The sequence below is a fragment of the Cynara cardunculus genome (assembly GCF_001531365.2).
Source record: "Cynara cardunculus var. scolymus isolate 2C chromosome LG 15, CcrdV1, whole genome shotgun sequence".
Lineage (NCBI taxonomy): Eukaryota > Viridiplantae > Streptophyta > Magnoliopsida > Asterales > Asteraceae > Cynara > Cynara cardunculus.
The window spans coordinates 18,072,504-18,095,464 of NC_037542.1; the positions used below are offsets into that span (position 1 = coordinate 18,072,504).

At 29.6% G+C, this 22,961-nt stretch overlaps 3 protein-coding genes across 3 annotated transcripts; 1 reads left to right on the forward strand and 2 right to left on the reverse strand.

Annotated features, from left to right (window-relative positions):
• Positions 1-5,552: 5,552 nt before the first annotated feature.
• On the forward strand, positions 5,553-5,918 carry LOC112528638 (putative uncharacterized protein DDB_G0287113). Its single transcript, XM_025139660.1, has one exon. The coding sequence runs from the start codon at positions 5,553-5,555 to the stop codon at positions 5,916-5,918; it is 366 nt and encodes a 121-aa protein (XP_024995428.1).
• A 2,211-nt stretch (positions 5,919-8,129) lies between these two features.
• On the reverse strand, positions 8,130-11,472 carry LOC112528215 (probable lysophospholipase BODYGUARD 4). Its single transcript, XM_025139186.1, has 4 exons — positions 10,994-11,472; positions 9,854-10,191; positions 9,350-9,549; positions 8,130-8,759 (listed from the first exon to the last, which is right to left on the reverse strand). Exons 1-4 carry the CDS (start codon positions 11,421-11,423, stop codon positions 8,429-8,431), a joined length of 1,299 nt encoding a protein of 432 aa, XP_024994954.1. The 5' UTR covers positions 11,424-11,472; the 3' UTR covers positions 8,130-8,428.
• Positions 11,473-16,944: 5,472 nt separating this feature from the next.
• Positions 16,945-17,888, reverse strand: LOC112527713 (NAD(P)H-quinone oxidoreductase subunit S, chloroplastic). The gene has a single exon (XM_025138488.1). The coding sequence runs from the start codon at positions 17,789-17,791 to the stop codon at positions 17,054-17,056; it is 738 nt and encodes a 245-aa protein (XP_024994256.1). The 5' UTR covers positions 17,792-17,888; the 3' UTR covers positions 16,945-17,053.
• Positions 17,889-22,961: the final 5,073 nt, after the last annotated feature.

Sequence of the window (22,961 nt, forward strand, 5' to 3'; positions counted from 1 at the left end):
GTCCGATATACGAATTATAACTTATAAATATAACTTCTAATACATAATATAAATATAAATATATATATATATATATATATGACGAAGAATCGTGTAAGAAGAATAATTAAGATAAGAAATGTAAGAAGAGATCTTTATCCGTGATTATTTTTAATCTCATGTCCACTCATAAATTGTGTTTTAGAATGAAATTTATCCGGTGCATCTCGGTACATATCACGTGTTGATGTTCAATTAGGCTTTGATCTAAAAGTAGAAATCTTTTCTTACTCTCCCCACTATAACTTCACTTCTCACTGAAACTCAAACCCCATCCCCCCCCCTCCCACACACACATATATAATGGTTCAAACGAGAACACCTTCATTTTACAAAAACACCATTTTACTATAGACAATCACATGTGATACTATTATTCTATCACATATGATAAAACCATAAGGAAAAAAATATGAATAAAGAGAAATTGCATGTAAAAAATCTAATTATTTTAGCATAAACAATAACAGAATAATAAAAATTTTGACTTGCTTAATTCACGAGGTTCAATAGCAAGTACCAATTTAATTTAGAGTGGGGGTGATTTAGTAGTAGTGGATGTCAAAGTATCTTTATTACCTATTTTATTTATAAGGACTCTTACTCCAAAGAGTATTATATCTTTAATATTCATCAAAAAGTATATGATTTTATTAAATAAAAAAGACTTACGGGGTGTTTGGGATTGCTTATAAAAATAACTTATCGACTTATTTAGGTGTGACATCAGTAATAAGCAATTTTGAGTGTTTGGATAAACAACTTATACCGGTATCAAACCGGTAATAAGAAGTTTTTGAAAAAGTTAAACTCTTCTGACTTATAATAAGTTGATAAATGTTTTGTAGAAAAGCATAAGTCGTTTCAAATAAGCAACTCCAAACACCCCCTTAAATCAACGAAAAAGCAACCAAAAACGATATTTTATATATTTAATAAACCAAAAGACTAAAATATCCCTGATTTAAATAAAAGATTTTTAATGGATTTTAGTCTCAGAAATGAAAACAACAATAAATTACAAACCAAATAAATGAAAAACAAAATTTCAAAACAACAGGGACGAAAATCGTAGTTTACTTGAATATAAGACAAATTAATTCGTATGTATTTGTGATATTTAATAGTATGATTAGATACACAAATATTCAATATTAAGCTCATTTTGGACGTATTGATGAAACGATTGTAATTGTATAATTTGTAAAAAATAAAACGTTTTTTAAATGTATTTTAGCTCATATACAATTATTAAGTTAATATGGTAAAAATGAAAAAATAAGAAATATAAAATAAATTAAGTAACTAATTATAAAATACAAAATGTAATTTAAAATTTTAAAATGGTTTGATTTTGAATATCATCGATGTGGGACCTGGTTGGTTATATATATATATATATATATATATATATATATATAGGAAATGGTTCAAACGAGAACCCTTGTGATTTGCGAAAACACGAGAACAACTTATTAACCTCATATTGTGATAACAATAAAAATTAAAAAGATTTTTTAAATTAAAAATGAAATTGAAACAATTAAAAAATTGAGAGGCAAAAGGGTAATATTAGAATTCAAAGTGATAAAATTTGAAAAACATAATCAAACTAAACCCAATAATTTGGATAACATAATGGGGTATTATGGTTATCGTTTATTTCAACACGATTTGGTGTGATTTGATAGTCATGTGATTATTACACAATTATCACAAGGATTCCCGCTCGACTAGGGTTAACTTAGGAAATCGACTACCGATTTGGTGTGATAATCACGTGATATCACTATCATAACAGCGCACTCTATTTGATCATGGTTTCGATCGATTACGGTTAGACAATCACACATTTATCACAACGATTACTCATGGTTTCGATAGATTAAGATTAGACAATCATACATTTATCACAACGATTACGGACGAAATCCACTAAACGATTTGGTGCGATATGAGTGTGATAATCATGTGATATCACTATGATAACATCACTTGCGTACTCAATTTGATCATGGTTTCGATCGGTTAAGGTTAGACAATCATACGTTTATCACAACGATTACTCATGGTTTCGATAGGTTATGATTACACTCGATTGATCATGGGTTCGATAGATTATGGTTACACAATCACACAATTATCACAAGGGAAGAGAAGAGAGTGGAAACGAACGTACAAGAAAAAAAAGAATAATTATAATTAATTAAAATAAAAATTATAAATTTTATTTAATTACATTATTATCCTTATTAATTTATTTATATTTAATATAAGTTAATTTATCAATTAAATTTTTTTGAGGTTATTGAGTTATTCTTGTGTTCTCGTAAATCACATGAGTTCTTATTTGAACCTCCACTTATATATATATATATATATATATGTATGTATATATCCTCCACTTATATATAAATATATATATAGAGAGAGAGAAAAAGAAAGAAGGGGGGGGGGGGAATGAGAGACAAAAAAGAGGCCTTGTAATTACCTTCAAATATTTAAATGATAATACAGTTGATGGGTACTCCATTATGGAGGTTCCTAATCATCATTTAAAAAAGTTTTGTAGTTTTTTCTTTAAAAAAAATGATTTTTATGGTGTTAAAATTGATAAAAATATGAATAAAAAATTATAAGCATATTAAAATATACAAAAATATTGCGTTAAAAATATCATGAATAATAATTTTGTTATTTGTAATTATGCATAGTTTACATATATTTTGCCTTTTTTTAAGAACATGTCGCATATTGTTTAAGTTTTAAGGGAAGTAGTAGAAAATCTCATCTATCTCGGATTCGAATCCAAGTGCTATCAAAGCTCTTGCAGTCACGGAGGTCATCCAAGAATTAGTCAGTATGCATAAGTTGGTCCGAAAACTCATGATTATCAAAAAAAGACACTTTTCTTCTATTGTCATTTTAAAAAATATACTTATATTAACCACAAAGGTAATATCTGATTGGTTCGAGCTTGGACTCCAAAGATCAAAAATGTCTAGGGTTTTCGGGTTCGAATACAAGAAGTAATAAAAATATTCTTATGGCCACGCAGGTTCAAATTTGGTGATTCTGGACTACCTGTGAAGCAGGTGGTCATCCTGGATAGTCAGGTTGCATAACGGGTTAGATATCCAGATTAATAAAAATACTTATAAAAGAAGGTTTTAATGATATATTGATATATAATTTTTGAAAAGTTTATTTTAAAGAATAATTAAATGAAAAATATATGTGTTTAAGACGTAATTGGTCATGTTTAAGCATAATGTTAAGGATAAAATATTAAAGGAAAAATCAGATTTTTGTCTATAATTATGTGAAGGCATGCTGGGAGGAAATGAAACACAATCATCTTTTATGGACAAAATCATGTATTTTTGTTTTGTTTCGTATCGTATATTTATTTCATCTTAATCGTTGACGTTTAAGGGGTTCTTTAATAGTTACTGAATGGTTTAGTGTATAATAATTAAGTGGTCAAAATGATTAAAAGAAACTTTCATGATATAGTGTATAATGAAATATAATTGTTTGGTAATTGTTTATAATAAAATTAGAGCGTTGAATGGTTATGAAAGATCCATGATACAAAATTATTTAGAAGGTTTTTAGAACCATTAGAAGACATATTTTTTTTTGCTAAACAAGATTCACCTCTTATCGATTCAGATGTTGTCTCTTAATAGAACCATTAAGAAGTAAATAATTAACCCTTAATACTATCAATTTTGGTTCTTTACTTTTTTTTTTTTGCATTTACGAAAACATTTTAAATATTTAACCTTACTTTCTTTTTAAATTTCCTTTATAAATTACTAGAAGGATACTCGCACAATGCAACGAGATACATTTCAATTTTAATATTTTGTTTTATTATTTGTCTATGTCGATATAATATAGTTTTATATGGTTTTTATTAATATTAGTATCAAATTAGTTATTTAAAAATTCTTGTCTTTTTGTAAAAAAATTTTAAATTCAAAATTTCAAAATTTAATTTATATTTAATAATGAAGTAATTTATTTTTGATTTAATAATATGATTATTTACAAAGATAATAATTAAGTATTCTGTTAGAATTTAATAATTATATTAATTATATTTTAGATTTTTTATATTTAAAATGAGATGTTTATCTTGTATTTGATTGTTTTTATCTACAGTTAGTTACACAAATTCAAAAAATGGAGTTTTAATAAATTATATTTATATATTATTACTTATAATCTTGAATTTTAAATAATATATATTAATAAACCGTACTTCATATATAAAAAATAATTTTTAAAAGTTTCCATCAAATATTTTATAATATAATATAAATAAAAACACGTCACGAATAAAAGTAGGAAATAAAACAAGACGGTTGTCAATCACTATGTGGAGAATTACAATAATATATATACACACACATATATATATATATATATATAATAATAATAAAATGTAATAATTTCCTTTTTGATTTTTTAAAAATACATGTAACATCTTATAATAAGATTTTAATTTTAATTTTTTAATTTATATGCTTGTTGATTAATAACTACTATAAAATATTATTGATGTAAATTTTAGATTTTTGGTAAATTTTGGATTATTTATAAATAACATTGTTTTAGAGATACGTTCATTTGGTAACGTAAAATATTTTAGAATAAATATTTATCATGAATAACGTAATAAAATATTTATTATAAACGTCATAACAGAAGAACAGAAACAGGAGCAGCAAAAAAAACAAAAATAAATCGTTTATCAGTTCCTAAAAGGAAAAAACTTCAAAAACAACCCAACGTTTTCGTTTTGAGTGGTTTAGTCTTTAACTTTTTTTAAATTTAAAAAAACCGTTAAACTTTCTCATTTTGAATGATTAAATTCTTAATTATTTTTCTGAATCTCAGTTTGAATGATTAAGTTTTGAACACTTTTTAATAATTAAACCATCTTATTTTAAAAATTGGTTACCTGTATCTTTTTTAATAAAAAAAGTTACATGTAACCAACTAGCAAAAATTTAATGATTATTTTATAATTTTTATTAATTTTAGGGTATTAATCATCCGAAATAAGAAAGTTTAATGCTTTTTTCATTCAAAACAAAAAAAATTTAATTATTTTTCATTTAAAAATACAATTTAAAAACTTAATAATTTAAAATAAAAATATTTAATGGTTTTTCCTTTTCTCAAAATAATTGAATTTGTTAATATATTAATAACCATTATGACTTATAAATACTTATATGTTCCCACACCTCACATGCATTAGTTGAAAGGTTCTAACAACTCCCCAATTTTTTTCTCCACATCTCTTTGCTCATAAAAAAAAACTGAAAGCAAGCAGGGTGTTTTCAAAACAAGAAAAACACTTTTCTGGAAACAAAAACAGCCAAAGAGAAGAAGGGTTTCTGTTGTTTTCCATTTTCTTGTTTTTTGACAACAGAATACAACAAGGGTTTCAGTTGTTTTCCATTTCCTTGTTTTCTTTGGCAACAGAACACACAAGAATGGGAAATTATATGGAAACATGCATTCAAAGGAAAGAAGAATACCCACAACAACAACAACAACAGCAGCATCAGCAGCAACAAGAAGAAGAACAGAAACAGGTGCAACAAGAAAAACAAGAATCAAGTGATGGTTTTAGTAAAGAGAGTAGCAGAATGAGGGTAAAATTGGTATTAACAAAAGATGAGCTACAATGGCTATTGGGTCAGTTGAAGAAGGATGAAGGGAGAAAACTGGAAGAAGTTTTGGGAGAGATTGAAAAGAGTAGGTTAAGAGGTGAAAGTGTTGCAAAGTGGAAGCCTTGTTTAGAGAGCATCATGGAGAGCCCTGATGTTCATCATCAAATCATGGATAGATCATCATGAGTTGAAATTACCATTTTACCCTTAGCCTTCATCAACTTTGTTCTCCATGCCTTTCCTTTGGTCTTGCCCAGATTTGTAATTTTGTGTTTTTTTTTCCTGGGCTTTTGTTGATTCTCTATGCAACTTTTTACTTCACTTTGTTTGATGTCTTTTGCATTTGCTATGGCTCAAGTTTTCTTTATTATTAACTATGTGATTATGGAAGTGTTTAGATAACAATTAGTGTGTGTGTTAACAATTACGATACACGTAAACTCGTTAGCTTTGCAAGGATATAAGAGGGAAGTCGGGCACTATTAGAGAGCGAATCGAACAGGTTGTTGAAGTCCCAGTTCAGCTCAACATAATCCAGCTAACCTATGTGCATTTGAACATTTCCTCTATTTGGTTGGTTTCATGTATGCAAACTTGGTGTATCAGAGTCGGTGTCTAGCATCTCTAGGGACCCGATGCACTCAATCGAGCCTTTGCTCAAGGTTGTATGTTTAGCCTATGTTTGAGGGAACTGTTGGAGTCCCACATCGTCTGTACACGGTCCATCTAACCTATATATATTGGAACCTTTTTCCTCTCTGCAGAGCTCTTTTATAGAGAATCAAATATGTCTCAGGGGCCCAACACGCTCAACCGAGCCTCTACTGAAGGATGTGTCTAGCTTCCGTTTGAGGGGCAAGTAGACTCAATCCATTTAACCTATTTAGCATCTCTGAGGGCACAATACACTCAATTGAGCCTCCATTTGAAGAGGCGTGTTGGAGTCCTACGGAATTTCAATATCGATTTTTTTAAAAAAAAAATGAGTTTTATTATAATACAAGTTTTTTCAAGATTTTTTCAAAAAATTCCAATTTTTTCAAAAAAAATTCAAGTTTTTTCAAGATTTTTTCAAAGAAGTTTAAGTTTTTAAAGATTTTTTTTCAAGAAAATGCATCATTTAAAGTGTATTTCAATGCTAAATTTCAAAAAAAAAAACATCAATTACATTTTTGTGTAAATATGTTTCAACTTTTTTTTATTAAAAAAACAGATTTGTACCAGCTTAATGGGACCGGTATTAGTGACCAAGCCTAAGATCAATCCTAAGATTTTTTGCCAGCCGATTTTGAAAGAACGATTTGGGACCGGAACGACCCAGGACATCAAACATCTAGGGGCCCAACACACTCGATCGAGCCTCCATTCAAGAGGGTGTCTAGCTTCCGTTTGAGGACGTATTAAAGTCCCACATCAGTTAGACATGGTCCATCTAGCCTATATATATTGGAATCTCTTTCTCTCCGTACGACTCTTTTTGAAAAAGAATCAAAACGACTACACATATTCTAACAAACATAATTTACCTTGAAAATGTCCCGAAAATGATAATTTCACAATTAAAAGAAGTATCAAGAGTGTACAATGTTGCAAATTTAGGATTGCTTAGTTCAGGCAGAGGATAAAAATGAAAATAATAAGGAATGAATTTTCAATCCCTCCAATTGAACCGGTAACGAAAATTTGGACTTCTGGGAGATGAACCTCTTGTATTATTTATAGTATATTATAAACATTTGCTAAAAACTCTTAAAAACCATTTTTATGCATAAAATACTGTTTATTGATGCATATTACTTAAAATTCAACATTACAAGTAGATTGTGGGTAACTACAACTTATTAAAGTTTTATCTTTGAATTCGTGTAATTAACTGTAAATAAACATAATTAAATACATGATAAACATCTCATTTTAATTATAAAAAATCTAAAATATAATTAGGATAATTATCGAGTTCTAACAGAATACTTAGTTATTATCTTTTTAAAAAAATTATATCGTTTTACCAAAAAAATAAATTGTTTCGCTATTAAACTTAAAAAATTATATTATTAAACCAAAAATTATATCATGTTATTTTTTCAAATTTTTATGATATTTTCAAATTTATATTTTATTATAAATGAAAATATTATCGCTTTCTTAAAACCATATAAAATCGTATTCTGACATTGATAGAGATAAGAATAAACTAAACATTAAGATCGATATGTATCTCGCTGTATTGTGCGAGTACCTTTCTAGTATAAAACAAAGCAGTTCATTTTATTTTCAATCCCATTAATTACTTCTTAATACCTCTAACCAAACACGTCCTTAATGTTAAGGCAAAATCAATCAATTGCTTAGCTTTCATTTTAATCATGTTCAATGGCTACAAAATTGAGAATAAGGGGCCGTTTACCTAAACGTTTACCCTGTAAGTGCTTGCTGATAGGATTCAACATTATAATCTATTTTGATACGTAAGATTTTAGTACATCAAAACAAATCGAATGTAACAAGTTTTTGGGTAAGTGCTTACCTGGTAAGAGTCGCGATCCTTACTTACTGAGTAAGACTCTCTATCATTTTCATTGCTCTTACCCGGTAAGATTCTTGGCCCTTCTCATGTTCATTCGATAAGAAAATTTATCCGGTAAACACTTACCAAGTAAGTGTATTAGTAAACGACCCCTAAAGCTTACATATTATTACCCTTTTGCATTAGTTACAGAAGCCCATATAAGTTGTAAATCTGTAGCAAACTCTTTTTCTCTTCCTATTATCACTGTACTATGATCTACACCTGTTATGATCTTAACCTCTGCATCAGGAACCATAACCTTAATGTTATGGCTGCATTCGACTGGCACCACTTGGTCTCGAGACCCCTGGACCACGATCACTCGTGCTCCAGCTCGTCTCAAGATTTCGAGACATGGGTCCATCATCTTGGCTCCACCGCATATCACATTGTGCATTGTGTGCCAAGCCGAATGATGAGTGTGCCTCGTCAAGTCGATCACTAGGAAATGCAATTTCCTGCAAAGAATGATCAATTATTTAGTGCCAACTTGTATTCTTGGGATAAAAACAGGTGAGGCAGGTTACCGTAAATATTTTGAGAACATGAGAACCAACTATTCATGCTTTATTCATGATAAATGTCATCATGGCATAAGACACTCCACCGTTGAATAATAAAATGGAAAAGATATGTGTATACATACACACACACACACACATATATATATATATATATATGTATATATATGATATAAGAATTTACAGTCATGAAAAACACCTCATCTTCGCCGTGGCGTGTAAGGCTTGAGCTTGCCACCACGCATGCCTCACACCATTTTGAACCTTGGTAATGGTAGATATTCATAATGAATATACATGATATTCATCATCAAAATGCAATATTCATGATGAAAATGCATGATATTCATGATTATCAGGGTAATTCATCGTGAATAATACATGACATAGTTGATTCCTAAATTCTCAAAATATTTATGGTTCTCATTTCAACTTTTCATGCTCAGAGTTTATACGAGCTTGGGCCACTGAGTCTAGTCTGGTTCAATTCAGAAGAAGGAAGAAATAGGAAGCTTGAATTTGTGTACCTTTTGCGAGTAACGAGTTTCAGAATCCGTTCCCATGTCCTGTGGTTCCGGCACAAAAAGAAGCATACACATCTACCCAAATGCTCATACCATGTCATGAAGGCTGCACCGAACAATAATGGCGGCCATAAACGCTTGTACGCGAGTCTTTTCAATGCTATTGAACCAGCATCCTCCTCTTCAGACGACAAAAAGTAAGGCTGCAAGTTAACTGATTCAATAAGAACACATATAACGAGCTTATTTAGCAAGAACTGAATGGTACCTAGAGCAGGTTATGAACAGCTATAAGTCCACATTTGACTTTTAAGAGTCAAATGGATTGGTTTTAAGCTTCAAAATCGACAAGATATGTTTGTTCACAGGCAATGAATTCATAACTATGCTAATCTGTTAAAGGAATGTGACGTTGGAAAACTTTTTGAGCTCAAAAAACTTACAAAACCGATACGAATTTGAATTTGAAAAGTACTAAAGTGGACTTGAACGTATGAAGGAACTCACTGGTGCAGTTAGAGTGATGGATTTGAGATTGTTGGGATGTTTTGCTGCTAATGCCAGAGCAATCATGCAACCCATGGAGTGTGCAACCAAATGGAACGAAGTCAAGTTGAATTCACGGATGACTGATGTTTCGACCATTTCCAAATGATCGTTCATAGTGTAGAGACAGTCTCTTGGCTTTGGACTACTTCCGAATCCCAACAAGTCTACGGCAAAAAGTCTGTATTTACTACCAGCCAATTGAGGAAACACTGTTTCGGTCCAAAGAAAAGAAGACGAGAGAAACCCGTGTAGAAAGATCACATTTTCTGTCGGTGTCGTACTGATATCTTGATTTCCTGCCAAAATGATCAAGATCTAGTAAATGAAACATGAAAGCAACTTTAGTTGAGTAGAGTCTGTTTATGATCATAAATATCCCAAACCTAAACGATTGGCCTTTCAGAACACTATAATCCATGATTCTATATTTGTTAGAATCATGAGAAAACATTTCTCGCCGGTCCTTTGGTTGAACGACCTTAAAAGAGTTTTCAAATCAAAACTCACTTCTGGAAAAGGTCATTGAGCTAAATAGCCCCATTTCGTACCCATATGAAGGCTTTTGGTTGGTTTTTCATTAAGTCATATATGGATAAAGTTGTCTATGTGACAATCTATTCGTGAAGATTGAGAAGGTTTTTGTTTTGGAGAGTTTTTTCATAAATGAAAGAAGCTTGTTCTTTTAATTAGGAGTGGCAAGTTTGGAAAATACTTTCCTTTATGCATAAATCTTCCATGGAAGCTTACAAAATAAGTCACTTTCTATATCATAAACTCACTACCAAACAGTCGTATATAGTCGACGGAATAGGCTGTAAGTCACTCATTAAGCTCCTAACAAACGGACCGATCCACACAAGATCAGCATTCAGCAAGGCCTGCCAATTCTTATCTGGGATCAAAAGAACTTCATAAAAGTGAAAAGTTGTACTTGTTATAAAATCAAAATTTTGAAAGCGATAAAAAATCCATATAAAATTTTGAAAGCAATAAAAAATTGCAACATGATAAGGTTTGACATCCATAAGTCAAACTGGAGCTTTCTTGAAAAGTGAAATAATGATTCAAACAGATTAAAATGAATCAGATTGTTTTTACCTTTTGATGATGGCTCCTGAACAACAACATGAAGCTTTTGATCACCCTCGTTATTCAGCCAAGAAACACAGGATTCACAACCACAATCAGACCACCTAGTTTTCCTCGAATCCTCACTTCCAATTTCCTTGGAATCGTCAGCAACTTTCCAAGACGTAATTCCAAGAAACCCCAATTCCCTAAAACCATTTTTCCTCCCAAATAGAGTATCTGAAATCCTGGCGTTTCTTCTGTCTTCACAGTCTTTTGTTCTATTTTGACTTCGACAGTAACAAGGGGTTGGTTTTCCCTCAAGAATTTGATCTACAAATCTGAAGAAAATGCACATTATGAAGTCCAGAAGATCAAAAAATAAGAAAACTGAGAGATTCGTTGCAGAGATGAGATATTGGGCTGTTTTTGTTGCCCATTTTCCCCAGAAATCTGCCATTGAAATCCTCTTTCTCGCCAAGTCACAGAATTATAATGAAGTTATATGTATGTGTAGTATATCTATATCTATATCTATATGTATACATATACATATTGAGAGAGAGAGAGAGAGAGAGAGAGAGAGAGAGAGCTGAAGAATCAAGCACCATAATATGCGACGTATTTCTGGCCACGTCACGTGGAATATATTGAATTTTGAAATATCAAATCGCCTGTACAAATTTGAAACCAGTTATATGCAAGTGTTCGACGGTGGGTTTATGATAGAAAAAACTTTCTTAATTTATAGAGACATGTTAATTTAGAGTCGTGTTCAAAAAGGCATCTGATCCAATATGAATCGAACGATTTAATTAAAATTGATCGACCATCATCGAATATCCAATTGTAATTGAATTGAATCGTATCTAAATGTTCAATATCCAAATTGGATCGGTCGGTTTTTGGATGACAATCCAACATCCAATAAAACCGAAATGATCCAATACAATGACCATCCAATTCCCCGGCCAATAATCATCCGGTTAATAACTTATATAATAATTATTATTTTTCGATTTTGTTTTTTAATTGATATTTATATATATTGTTTTTTTAATAACTTAATAAATATTCAAATAATTAGTTGAGTATTGGATCAAATGATTGGATGAATCAAATACGATCCAATGGATAACCAATTGTAACATTCAATTGATGAAATCGATCTGATCCAATCATCATCCATTGGATTTGGATATGATTGGATGTCCAATGTTAATCGAATTAGATCGGATGAAAAAATCCAATATCCAATTGATGATTGGATCAGATCGGATTCACCTAAATCCATTGGATTTCAACAGATGAACACGCCTATGAATCCATACAAACAATTTTATTTATACAAAAGTAAATGAAAAACTACTCAAACAACCCTTAAGGAGCTATAATACATATGGTATTTCAACAGATGAACACCCCAAGACAAAAATGTATTTAAATTATTTGTCTGTAATGAATTAACGGAATAAAGGTTGTTGATACTGACATTAATAAAACCAATTCAACGTTTGTTAATTAAACTATGATTTTAGATATAGTGGTTTGTTGCTTATAGCTATTTTTGTCTTTGGTCTTTAAAATTCATTTCTTTGTCATAGTGGTGACATCGTCTAAAGGATATGACAAAATGGATAAAGATAGATATATCAGAGTTAGATTAGAAGTGAAATATTTCGTACTTATCTAATTGTAACTCATCTCCATAAAAAGAGCTTATGATTAATGCGAATTACATATTTCTTCTCTCTATTCTATTTTGTTCCTTTTCAGTTGTTCTATAACAGGTTTCATTATTAGATTTTCGGATTCCAACTTCATCAATCAGTCGTCAACATTTCTACAGTCCAATTAAGCATTCTTATAGTTATGAACTTCGATACCATTCAAGGGCGGAACACAACCGTTGTAGTCTAGGGGGCCGAAATATAAGAGCATCTTCAATAGATTTTTCAAAATTGAGAAAATGGAGATTTTAGACATATTAACAGGAAAATAGTAATACCAATTTAAACATTATTTACATATAATTAATATATTAATATTATTTACTCTAAAAACTTAAACATTCAAAGTATTAACCGAGAAATAGTAATACCGGTATAATTTACTTTAAAAACTTATATTTACATATAATTAATGTATTATATAAAAACTAATACATATAATTAAATATTAATAACTTATATAAAGTGCAAAAAAATTGCTTGGGAAGGTATTTGAAACAGCAACCTCCAGTATGTAGGTTGTACATCATTGTCAACTGAGCTACTTAATGTATATGTTTTTAATAGCTTAGTTATAGTATTTAAGTATAAAAGCGGGGGGTGGGGGGCCCTATGGGGTTCCGCCCATTAATATAATTGTGTTAGTGATGTTACCCTGAAAATATATATCTTCTCTGCATTCGTAGAACTTGAGCATATAAATTCATTTTTTTTTGTTAAATATTTATATTATTATATAAACTATTAAAATATAATTATATTTATTTATGCAATTATTTTAATTAAATGAGTGACATCATTTATGTCTTCATTATGCAAATTAAGTCATATAAGTGGTTGTTAATATGCATAAAATTTCATTTTTAGCGATAAATATGTTTTTATTGGTCGAATAAGATCCTCATAACATTCGTTTTCACCGGCCATTGTTTTATGAAATTACATAGCAATTGATTTCTTTTTTGAAGTATATAATATTTATATATAACAAATAGAACAAATAAACTCACACATATAGACGGACCTAGACTTGTGGTATAGGTGGCACGTGCCACCATATTATTTCTCCGCCGAAGGGTAAAAAAATTAGGTTTCGTGAACGGTGCAACCGTAGTAATTTGTTGTGTGACACCGTATGTATTTTGAAGCTACAATAAGAACAATTTTTATTTGGTAGAGTTGGTTTACAGAGCTTTTATTCCACCCCACACCCAATTTCGAATCTTGTAGTGTCATTTTCTTAGTCAAATAGTGTCACCGTTTGAAAATAAAATTCTATATATTTGTTTCTTATAGTCAAACGGTGTCACCTTTTGAAAATTTTCCCAATATTTTTTTTATGGTCAAATGGTGTCACCGCTTGAAATAATTTATAGGTCTGTCTCTGCTTACGCACCCTCCTCAACTATGATGAAGTTTGAACTCTTGACTTTTTATGAGGACAAAGACTCATATACTGCTAGGCCAAAGACTCTTTGGTAAGAATTGATTAGTTTGTATAATTAAATAACTTTTGTCTAAGATTTTACTCGTTAATTTATGTAATCCGGATAGACCAATTTTGTATTTAACTGTTATCATTAAAACAAAGATAACGTTCAAAGTCTACTCCCAAGGATCGACCTATGTAAGAGTACGGGGAAGTTTACCAACACTTATCCGATAAGTGCTTATCGGTAAAATTCAACATTATCACATGCTTGTCGGGTAAGATTTTAGTTCACCAACACGGCATCATATACAACAATTTACCCGGTAAGCGCTAACCGTGGTAAGAGTCTGTCACCATCACTTACCGGGTAAGACTCTCGGTCATTGCCTTCGTTCTTACCGGATAAGATTTTTGGTTCTTGTCATATTCATCCGATAAAATAATATAACTTGGTAAATACTTACCAGGATAAATATTTAGTAAACAGCCCCTACATATGGTTCATGCAATCACTTAATGCATAGGTTACCTTTTTCTAATTAAAAAAAGGGTTTTTACGAAAAAAAATATTAAATCCTAAAATATTTTTAATTTTTAAAGGGTTATTTATAAAAATAACCGGTTTACACAACCTTTTGTCACAAAATAATCATATTTTAAAGGTTTTGCCAAAATAACCACCCGGATCGCCCCCGTACACAATGGGGGCGATCCCGGGTAGAAAAAAAAATCACTCAAAAGTCGAGATTACTGTTCACCTCGTTGACCGTGTTTGACCTACCCCCCGGGGCGATCCGTACTGTACCGGGGGCGATCCGGGTAAAAAAAAAGTTATGATTCTTTTCTAATACCAATTTCACTATAAATACCAACCTTCTAATTCATAATTTTCACGCATTCCCTTCCATTTCTTTTATCATATATTTTACTCTCACAACCCTTAACCATTAAACACAATAAACCATCACAACCTTTAACCCACTAAACACAATCAACCATCATAAAACATGAAATCACGTGAAAGTGATAATGTTTGTGTGTATCTTCGAAGTGGCGGTTTATTCCAAGATATAAATGGAATAAAAAACACAAAAAAGTTAAAATTTGGTTTAAAAAACACAGAGAAAAATAATTTTTGCGTCTCCATAATTATAAAGATTTATTTTTAAACTTTTCCCCATGAAATTTGGTTCTAAAAAAGTTAAAAAATACAACTTCAATGTTATAAAAAATACAAAAAAAAAAAAACAACACGGGTGAACAGTACGGATCACCCCCCGTACAGTACGGATCGCCCCGGGGGCGAGGTCAAACACGGTCAACAAGGTGAACAGTAATCTCGACTTTTGAGGATTTTTTTTTTTACCCAGGATCTCCCCCATTGTGTCCGGGTGGTTATTTTGGAAAAACCTCTCAAATGTGGTTATTTTGTGGCAAAAGGTTGTGTAAACCGGTTATTTTTATAAATAACCCATTTTTAAATTACAAATTTACAACTTAATACTCTTATAATTAATTATTAATTAACGTTCATTTACTTGTTTATTTTCTCATTTTTATCATCCTAATACATATAATCGTATATTAACTAAAATACATTTAAATATGCATTTTTTTATAAATTGTATTATTATAATCGTTCCATCAATATCTTTAAAATAAATTTATTGTTGAATATTTTTTTATTTAATCATATTCTTAAATATTTAAAATACGTACTAATTAATTTTTAGTATTTTATCAATGAAACATAACTATTTTATGAAACTCAAATCCATCATTTTATTCGGAGAACTTATCAACTATTTTGTTAAGTGATAAGCATTTTATCATTTTAATGTTAAAAGGAGCAAAAATGTCTCTTATTTAATGGAATTTTTTAACAACTCGTTATAGGAAAGAAAGAACCAAATCTATATTTTTTACAAACTATGATGGTCATATTGTAATTTTGAAATTGGAGAGACGAAGAGTTTTTTTTTTCACAAACCAAGACCAAACAAGATAAAGATTGAGCCGACATTGAACTAGGCCAAACCATCAGTTTAATTTCGGTCTTTAATTTGCCAGACTTGAACTTGTTCGGACTGAACCCTAGGCCTTTTTTTGGGTCATGCTAATAATGCCATTGCCCAAGTATGTGCCTAACTTTGGGATTTACGCAAGAATCAACTGATCCAATCAAGTTTTTCCAACATCATTGGAAGCCTGATGGTTTATGCTCTCGTGTAAAAGGTCATTTACCAATGCTTACTAGAAAAAGGTTTACCTAATAATGTGGGTGAAGGCTCTTATCTTAGTATCTACCGAGTAAAAGACACACACCAACAATCCAAATTTGATGATAAGAAAAATGTTACTTGTAAGGTAAGTGAGAATGATGACTCGTATCAGTAAACGCTTATTACATAAGTGTTTGATAAATAACTCTGATTTAGATTTTGGATATTTTAACCCATTATTTTTTCATAAACATATTTTAAGTCGACTTTCATCATCTTAGGGGTTGTTTGACAGTTGTTAAATGATTTGTTACAGAATAATTAAATGATCAAAATGATTAAGAGACTCTCATGATATAGTGAAAAATGAATTATAATTGTTTGATAATTGCTTATAATGAAATTAGGACGCTGAATAGTTAAGGGATACCCATGATATAAAACCATTCAGAGAATTTTTAGAACCATTAGGAGGGTTTTTTTTTTTTGCCAAGCAAAATTTGCCTCTTAACGATTCAGATATTGCCTTTTAATGAAACTATTAAGAGATAAACAAACAACCCCTTATTTATTTATTTATCAGAAACGTGATTTATATAGAAGAAAAGAACTCTATATACACATGATATGAATCCAAACATGATTATTTGTACATACAAAGTTCCATTAATCCTTCATAAATTCAAAACATAAATACAATCGACCATCAAGAGCTACTCTTTTCTATCAGTTCTTCAAGCACCACTGATCGTGGGCTGACCATCGGAGGTCCCTTCTCCCGGCGTTTAAGCTCATTCAGTCGGAAAGTAATCAATCGATCCCAATTCCCACCTTCAAACAGCACTCCAGCTTTTCCATCAGTAATCCGTTGCACAATCCCACAATACATATGATAAGGACTGTTTGGATTCTTCACAATCGCAATCATTCCCGGCATCAGCAGCGGCAATTCTGGGGCTTTCGCTTTCCGGCTGACCAAGCTCTGATCGAATCCAGCTGCGGTGGTTGACGGTGGTGGTGGTGGTGGTTTTTTAGGAGGTGGGTTTTTCTCGATGAAGTCTTTGAGACCCTTCTCACCACCTGGGAATCCACCGGTTAGTCCTAATAACTCCTTCTCGAATGCATTTTCAGGTACATTTTCTAGAGGTGATGGTGGGTTTTCTTCCCCGGCGGTGGTGGAGGTGGGTGGTGGTGATCTTTCTGGTGGTGGTTTTTTGAGTTCCTGTTGAAGGCCTTCTTCTCCATTACAGAGACCTCTGCCTCCCAAGATTTCGAAAAGATTGAATTTTGCAGATGGGTTTATGATTTGATGCTTGGATGTTGGGAAAGAAGATGATGATTTGTGATTAAGATTGAGATTGGTGAATTGGGTGTGACCAAGAAAGTGAGATTTGTGAAGAAGACGATGGCCTTGAAGAGTTGGAAGATTGAAGGAAGTCGCCATTATTGTGAAGGTTGCAGAAAGAGAGAGAAAAGTGAGATCAAAGATGGAGAGAGTGAAATAGGTTCATCCTTTGATAGCCACAAGTTGTGGTCGTTGATGGTTTTGCAATCTCAATCTCAATCTCTTCTTCCACGTGGCTTTTAACAATGTTTACCCATTTTCTTGAAGAGGGTGAAATAGTATTAAATTAATTCATATCATTTTTATAAATATCTTAATTAATTGGGTTATATTGTTGTACAATGTGATGGTTGCATTTGAAACATCATACATATAGATGGAGGTTCAAACGAGAACATTTATATTTTACGATAATCCGAGAACACCCTTATCACATATGATAATACACGTGAGGGAACCTGGTGGTGTGCGCACGCCGTGTTCTGCGACTTAGGCCTCGTCAAAGGTCGTCTGCGTCTATGATTTAGCATCACATGTGATGGTCTTGATGTATTATAGTATCACATCAAAAATATTCTTATCACATGTGATGGGGCTTAGTGGTGTAAAGACGACTTGACCCACAACCAAGATCGCGTCAAAAGTTGATTGTGTCTCTGATTTAGTATCACATATGATGAAATAATAATATCACATGTGATTGTTTATAGTAAAATGGTGTTCCCGCGTTCTCGTAAAATGAAAGTCTTCTCGTTTGAACCCTTGTATATATATATATCGTATTAATTGAAGCATGTTATTCTGCTTTTATTTTGATCATGATTTCAGAATTCAGCACAACCTCTTATAAATCAAAAGTAAAATCAAACTTCAACATCTTTTAAAAAAACAAACGATAACTAAATAAACATTGCATTTATGTTGTGAATTTGTAATGGATGGAGAATTGCTTGTTGGATATCGGATGCGCCAGTGGCATCAACCCACTCGGGATAAAACATTGTACTTATTATGTGTCAAATTATATGAAAATTTATTTAAATATAAGATTTATTTTACGTTATAGCTATTTTCTCTCAGAGTTTATCAAGATAGCCATAGTTATGTAAAATTCACGTTCGTAATTGTGGACCCAATTAGAAGATAAAAAAAAATTATAATTTCTACCTCTGTTCGTAAAAAAATTACATTTTTCACTCAGTTCCGCAATTTTTTTACCTAATGGGTGTTTGATTAGATATATTAAGCAGTAATTAATGAGAATAAAAATAAAAGACACTATTTGATTTTCTATAATATAATGAGTTCATTCCTTCAGAAGTCCAAAAATTTATTCATGGATAAACTGGGGGAAAAGAAAAATTCATTTTCATTTTCATTCTCATTCATCAGCATCAGCTAAAGAGACCCTTAAAATTGTGGATCTAAGGCTATTTTGATAAATCTTGTAAAGAAGTGACTAATTAAAGGTGAAAGCAATTGGTAAAAATGACTATTTTAACTAATTTTTCCAAATTATAATATTTTTGTTTTGAATTTCAACAAATAGCTTTATTATTTATTATAAGGGTACCCGCACAATGTAGCGAAAATATATCTCGATTTAATATGCAACAAAAATCGAAATTGAGATAATAATGGAAGGATAAGAATTTAATGATTCTCTTAACTATTGATCATAGAAAAGCACTGACATTTGCATTGACATCTCTGCAGTGTACCCTTATGGTGTGTTTACTTGAGACTTAATGAGGCTTAATGGATAAATTGGCTTATTCGCACAGACATTTTAAGTGTCTTTCAAGGCTTGAAATATTTCTACATGTTCCTCAAGTTCCTAACTCTCAATCTGTGGATGACGATTGCAACCTTCATCATGTTATGTCGTTAATTAACTTCATCAAGATAATTGATTGTACTAAAATATCATCCTATAATGCAAACTGATCGTAACAAAAATATCACGACTGAATGAACAAATTCCTGGATAAACCTAGGTTTTGAATTAAGGTGCTTGATGTTAGAGTTTAAATCGGTGCAAATCATAAATCAATCAAGTAATCAGAAGCAGTGGTCAATCAATACAGTCACTCATATGGTTGAAGCTTACCTTGAAAGAGAAGCAATCGAACTCTGAGAAAGTAAACCTAAACCGACAAAGAACCAGACAAATAAACCATAAAGAATCGATACATAATGAGTCAAAAACAAAGAAGCAAAAATCGATACAGACCATAAATCAATCAAAATCAATGGTTGAAACCCATAAGGTTGAAGCTTACCTTGAAAGAGAAGCAACCGAACTTTGGGGAAGGGAAGTTGACGGTGATTATACGAAATACAAAGTCAAGACATCTCATTATACATGCAATCAACAATAACTATCTACTATTTGAAAAAGAGATATTGTATGGACGTTAGTTGGATTATAGAGATTGTAGGGGTGAGTAAAGATTTCAATGGGAGTGACATGCTTTAAAATCATGTATGCACACATAATTAACTAATATTTTTTAATTTTAATTAATTTGCACAAATTAATTGTACCTTATGCATGATAAGTCGTTTTTTAAAGAGAATGAACCAAATGATTTATAATACAACTAAAAGGATACTCGCGCAATGTAGCGAGATACATTTTGATTTTAATATTTCATTTTATTTTTTATCTMAGTCGATGTTATAATATGATCTTATGTGATTTTGAAAAAAACGATGATGTTTTTATTTGTAATAAAATATAAATTTGAAGATATCATAAAAATTTGACAGAAATATATCGATATTAGTATCAAATTAACTATTTAAAATTTCTTATTTTTTGTGTAATTTGTAATTCAATCTTTTTATTATAACTAGAAGAGTACTCGCGCAATGTAGCGAGACACATCTCGATTTTAATGTTATATTTTATTATTTGTCCTTGTCGATGTTATAATACGATTTTTTGTGTTTTTAAGAAAACAATAATGATTTTATTTTTAAATAAAATATAAATTTGAAGATATTATAAAAATTTGAAAGAAAAAAATATTTATCAATGTTATATCAAATCAATTATTTAAAAGTTCACATTTTTATGTAATTTATTTAATTTATCCTTTTTATTATGATTTATTTTAAGTTTAATAACGAAATAATTTATTTTTGGTTTAATAATATAACATTTTATAAATATAATAATTAAATATTATGTTATAACTCAATGATTATCCTAATTATATTTTAGATTTTTTATATTTACAATGAGATGTTTATCTTGTATTTGATTATGTTTATCTGCAGTTACTTACAGAAATTCAGATATGGAGCTTTAATAAATTATACTTACGCACAATTTACTTGCAATTTTGAGTTTTAAGTAATATGCATTAATAAACAGTACCTTACACATAAAAAAGTAGTTTTTAAGAGTTTTTGTCAAATGATTTATAATATAGTATATATTTAATTTAGGTTCAATAACGAAGTAATTTATATTTGGTTTAATAATATAATTATTTTATAAATATAATAATTAATTATTTTGTTTGAACTCGATAATTATTCTAATTATAGTTTTTATTTTTTATATTTTAAAATGAGATGTTTATCCTCTATTTGATTATGTTTATCCGCAATTAGTTACACAAATTCAAATATAGAGCTTTAATAAGTTATACCTGTGCATAATTTACTTGTAATCTGAAATTTTAAGTAATATGCATCAATGTACAGTACTTCATACATAAAAAATAGTTTTTAAAAGTTTTTATCAAATGCTTTATAATATAGTATAGATATAGATTATCTATCAAATATTTTGTAATAAATATAAATTAAAAGGGGTCTTATTAACTACAAATTTATCACAATTATGATGAATTAATATTTAAGGAAAAGATGCCAAACAAAAAACATTATTTTATTCATGTTGAATTTTTTCACAACTTTAATAAATTTATTTGAATTTTAAGATAGTTTGTAAATATAAAATATAAAATATAATTGTTTATTGTGTTTATTTAATTTACTCAAAATAGTAAAAAAAAAATCGAAATGAATTAAATAAAATGTATAAGGATATCATAAGAGAGGTCATGAAAATATATAAAATGTGATAAATAAGCCATCAAAGAGCATTTCTCTTTAAAATATTGAAAATATAAAAGCAAAAATAAATAGTTTTTAATAATTAAAATTCAATTTTAATGATTTTATGTGTTTCTAAATTATATCACTAAATATATTATTATCTTAAAATAATATTAGAAGCGTACTCGCACAATATAGCGAAATACATCGTGATTTTAATATTTCATTTTATTTTTTATCCCAGTCAATGTTATAATATGACTTTATATGATTTTGAGAAAGCGATGATGTTTTTATTTTTGAATAAAATATATGTTTGAAAATATCATAAAATTTTGACAAAAATATATCGATATTAGTATCAAATTAATTATTTGAAATTCCTCATTTTTTTGTGTAATTTTTTAATTCAACTTTTTTATAATTTAATTTATGTACAATAACGAAGTAATTTATTTTGGTTTAATAATATAATTTTTTTATAAAGATAATAATTATATATTTTGTTGGAACTCGATAACTATTCTAATTATATTTTATATTTTTTATATTTTTAAAATGATATGTTCATCCTCTATTTGATTGTGTTTATCCGCAGTTATTTATACGAATTCAAACATCGAGCTTTAATAAGTTGTAATTATGCATAATTACTTGTAATCWTGAATTTTAAGTAATATGCATCAATATACAGTACTTTATGCATAACAAAAATATATCGATATTCGTATCAAATTAACTATTTAAAATTCATCATTTTTTGTGTAATTTTTTAATTCAATTTTTTATTATAATTTAATTTAGGTACAATAGCGAAGTAAATTTTTTTGGTTTAATAATATAATTTTCTTATAAAGATAATAATTAATTATTTCGTTAGAACTCGATGATTATCCTAATTATATTTTAGATTTTTTATATTTTAAAATAAGATATTTATCCTCTATTTGATTATATTTATCCGCAATTAGTTATACGAATTCAAAAATCGAGCTTTGATAAGTTGTACTTACGCACAATCTACTTGTAATCTTGAGTTTTAAGTAATATGCATTAATAAACAGTACTTTATGCATAAAAAATAGTTTTTAAGAGTTTTTGTCAAATGCTTTATAATATAGTATATATTTTTTTAAATAATTTAATTTAAGTTTAATAATTAAAAAATTTATTTTTGGTTTAATAATATAACACT